This window comes from Coffea arabica, chromosome 2e (assembly GCF_036785885.1).
Source record: "Coffea arabica cultivar ET-39 chromosome 2e, Coffea Arabica ET-39 HiFi, whole genome shotgun sequence".
NCBI lineage: Eukaryota > Viridiplantae > Streptophyta > Magnoliopsida > Gentianales > Rubiaceae > Coffea > Coffea arabica.
The window spans coordinates 36,017,185-36,020,857 of NC_092313.1; the positions used below are offsets into that span (position 1 = coordinate 36,017,185).

Here is a 3,673-nt window from a genome sequence, read left to right on the forward strand (position 1 = left end):
GGCATCCAGGAATTGAAAGAGTTATGAAGAATGATGATCCATCATGTGAACATAGAACATGCTAGGGAGAGCAAGTGTTATTTTCTGACTCAGCTTTAATAGCAGATGATGTTATCCATGCTGAAAATCAGGGTAATTATCTTATTTCCCCTCATTCAGCAATCAGAAAAATGAAACGGAAGAGAAAAACTATTTCGTGTTTAGAGTATTACTGCTACAAGCTATAGATTAGAGAAAGTGATCGATCGATGTTGCTTCATATAGGCCGACTCCTACAACAATATGTGGTTGATATGTATGTCAAAATTGAGTCGACAAGGCTTGATTTTCATCGAAACACTGCCAAACGAAACCAGACGCGCACAGAATTATACCAAGGCATAGTTGATAGTATCTCTCAAGGAGAAGCTTCATCTTCAAATGTTGGGAAAAGAATTTTGCTCCCGCAATCATTTATTGGAGGACCGCGTGACATGAAACGTAGATATATGGATTCAATGGATTTGGTCCAGCGACATGGCAAGCCAGACATATTTTTGACAATGACATGCAATCAGAATTGGCCAGAGATTAAGAATGAGTTACTTAAAACTGATCAAGTTGAGAATCGTCCAGATCTGATCTCGTGAGTCTTTAGAGCCAAATTAGAAATGTTGAAAAAGGAGCTACTCAAGAAACATATTTTTGGAAAGATTGCAGCATGTACGTATGTTATTGAGTTCCAAAAACGAGGCCTACCACATGCTCATTTTCTTATTATTCTCAAGCAAGGAAGCAAGATATACTCACCTCAAGCATATGATCGAATTGTTTGTGATCAATTTCTTGATTCTCATGATCAGCCATACCTACATAGTCTTGTTGTGAAACATATGATACATGGGCCATGTGGTGCAATGAATCCAAAATATCCATGTATGAGAAAAAACATAGGTTGTAAGGACAAATATTCAAAAGAATTCAATGAATCGACACGTCACAGTAGCAACTCATATCCTATATACAAACGCTCCGAAGACAAGAAAACAGTCAAAGTTCGTGGTCATCATCTGGATAACAGGTGGGTAGTCCCCTATAATCCTTATCTATTGTCAAAGTTTAACTGTCATCTTAATGTAAAAGTTTGCTCAACTGTTCGAGCTATCAAATATATTTACAAATATATATATATATATATAAAGGTCATGAAAAAATTTTGCATCTGCTCAATAAAACTGAGGTTGATCAGTCATTTGATGAAATTAAAAGCTTTGTAGCTGCCAGATGGGTATCTACTCCTGAAGCTATGTGGCGCATATTTGCATTTGATCTGAATGAAATACACCCATCAGTAACTCTACTCCAAGTACACCTTGAAAATAAACACCCTTTAACATTTCCTAAAAATAGACCACTTGAAAGTCTATTGCAAAATCCTATTTCTTCAACAACAATGTTAACTGAATTTTTTGCAATGAACAGGCAAGATGATCATGCAAAGTCTTTGAATTGTCTCTATGTAGAATTTCCAGAGCATTTCATTTGGAATAGAACAACAAAGCAATGGGATTGCCGTCAGAACAAAGAAGTTGTTGGCAGGTTAGCTCCTGCTCATCCATCTGAAGGGGAACGCTACTATTTACGGATGTTATTAATGCATGTCCGGAAACCAACCTCTTTCGATGCATTAAAAACAATCGATGGGATTACATATGCTACGTTTTAGCAAGCAGCAGATAAGCTTGGCTTGCTACAATCAGATGATGGTGCTAAATTGTGCCTTCAAGAAGCTACTGTATATCAAATGCCATCTTCCTTAAGACATCTGTTTGCTGTTCTTTTAGCTTATTGCACACGTATAAATCCATAACAAATATGGCTCAAGTATCAAGATTTCTTATCTGAGGATATTCATCGAGATAAATCTATTGACCAAGTTGAAAAGATAGTTCTATAGATTATCGACAACTACTTACAATCTATGGGAAAATCTTTGAAAGATTATGGATTCAGTAGCTTCGTTCCATAAAGAAATATCAAACAACTTGTCGCAAAAGAGATAGAAACTGAAAAGACCATTGTTGTTTCAGATGCCGATCTTGCTGCATTGCATCAGCTAAACAGTGATCAGAGAATAGCCTATGACAAAATTATGAATGCAGTATTAAACAAAAAATCAGAAGCTTTTTTTGTTGACGGCCCTGGAGGCACTGGTAAGACTTTCCTATATAAAACTCTGCTTGCAACAATCAGGTCAAAAGGTGGGATTGCCCTTGCTACTGCAACATCTGGTGTCGCAGGATCCATCTTACCTGGAGGTCGAACTTCTTACTCCAGATTTAAAATTCCCTTATATGATGATGATGCTACAACTTGCAGTATTGGAAAGCAAAGTGCCATTGCACATCTTATTAAAAATGCAGAGCTGATCATTTGGGATGAAGCTACTATGGCAAAGCGAAAATCAATTGAGGAATTCAATGAGATGCTGCAAGATCTGATGCAAACAAATCTAGCATTTGGTGGAAAAATTATTGTCTTTGGTGGTGATTTTCGCCAGACTCTACCAATGGTGTCAAAAGGCCATAAGGAAGATATCATTAATGCAAGTTTTGTTAAGTCTCCTCTTTGGCAACAACTACCAAAATTAAGGCTTCAACAAAACATGAGAGCACGCAAAGATCCTGATTTTTACAGATTCCTTCTCATTATTGGTAATGGAACTCAACAAATCAACAATTCTAGTGAAGTTGTTATACCAACATCAATGAACATACCATTCGTTGATGATGATTCGTCGCTTGAAACACTTATAAATGTAGTTTTCCCTAGCATAGAAAGCTTCAGTATAAATCTAGTTGTAGTTTTTAATCGAGCAATCTTGATGACACGTAATGACTTTGTTCATGATCAACGACAGATTGATTGAAAAATTTCCAGGAAAGAAGAAAACATATCTGAGTTTTGATCAACCTGTTGATTCTTGAGACAAGAGAGATACTCAAGATTTTCTAAACTCATTAACACCAAAAGGTATGCCTCCGCATGAGCTGAAGCTGAAAAGGAACTGCCCTGTAATACGGATTAGAAATATAAATCCAACAGAAGGCTTATCAAATGGTACTTGATTAATATGCAAACATTTCAACAACAATGTTATCCAGGCTGAGATTGCATCTAGATCATTTGAAGGAAAATCTGTCTTTATTCCACGGATTCCATTGGAGTGTTCAGAGGATGAATTCATATCTGTTTCATTTAAAAGAACACAGTTTTCTTTAAGACTCTATTTTGCAATGACCATCAACAAGGCTCAAGGACAAACACTTGACTTTGTCGAATTGTATTTGAAAGAACCAATATTTTCCCATGGTTAGCTCTACGTGGCGCTATCACGAGCAACAAGCATGTCAAATACCAAAATCCTTATCAGGCCTCTCTCTTTATTCCAGCAAGCCACAAATTGCACCAAGAATATAGTATATAAAGAAATTTTTGCATTAGCTGAAAACAATTAAACTTATTATTGCCTCAACTTTTCTCCCCATCTTACATATTTGATGAATATATTTTATATCCATAATTTTTGCTCATCCCATATCCTAAATATTATCTTTTAACCTACCTATCATTATTTTTTTCGTGACTGCATATTTGATCCACCAGTGATATCGAGCAAAGATGTGTTCTGGTT

At 36.2% G+C, this 3,673-nt stretch overlaps 1 protein-coding gene across 1 annotated transcript; it reads left to right on the forward strand.

Annotated features, from left to right (window-relative positions):
- The first annotated feature begins 248 nt into the window (after nucleotides 1–248).
- Nucleotides 249–2,908, forward strand: LOC140036265 (uncharacterized). The gene is made up of 3 exons (XM_072077611.1): nucleotides 249–625; nucleotides 1,462–1,578; nucleotides 2,011–2,908. The coding sequence occupies exons 1-3, from the start codon at nucleotides 249–251 to the stop codon at nucleotides 2,906–2,908; spliced, it is 1,392 nt and encodes a 463-aa protein (XP_071933712.1).
- The last annotated feature ends 765 nt before the right edge of the window (nucleotides 2,909–3,673 follow it).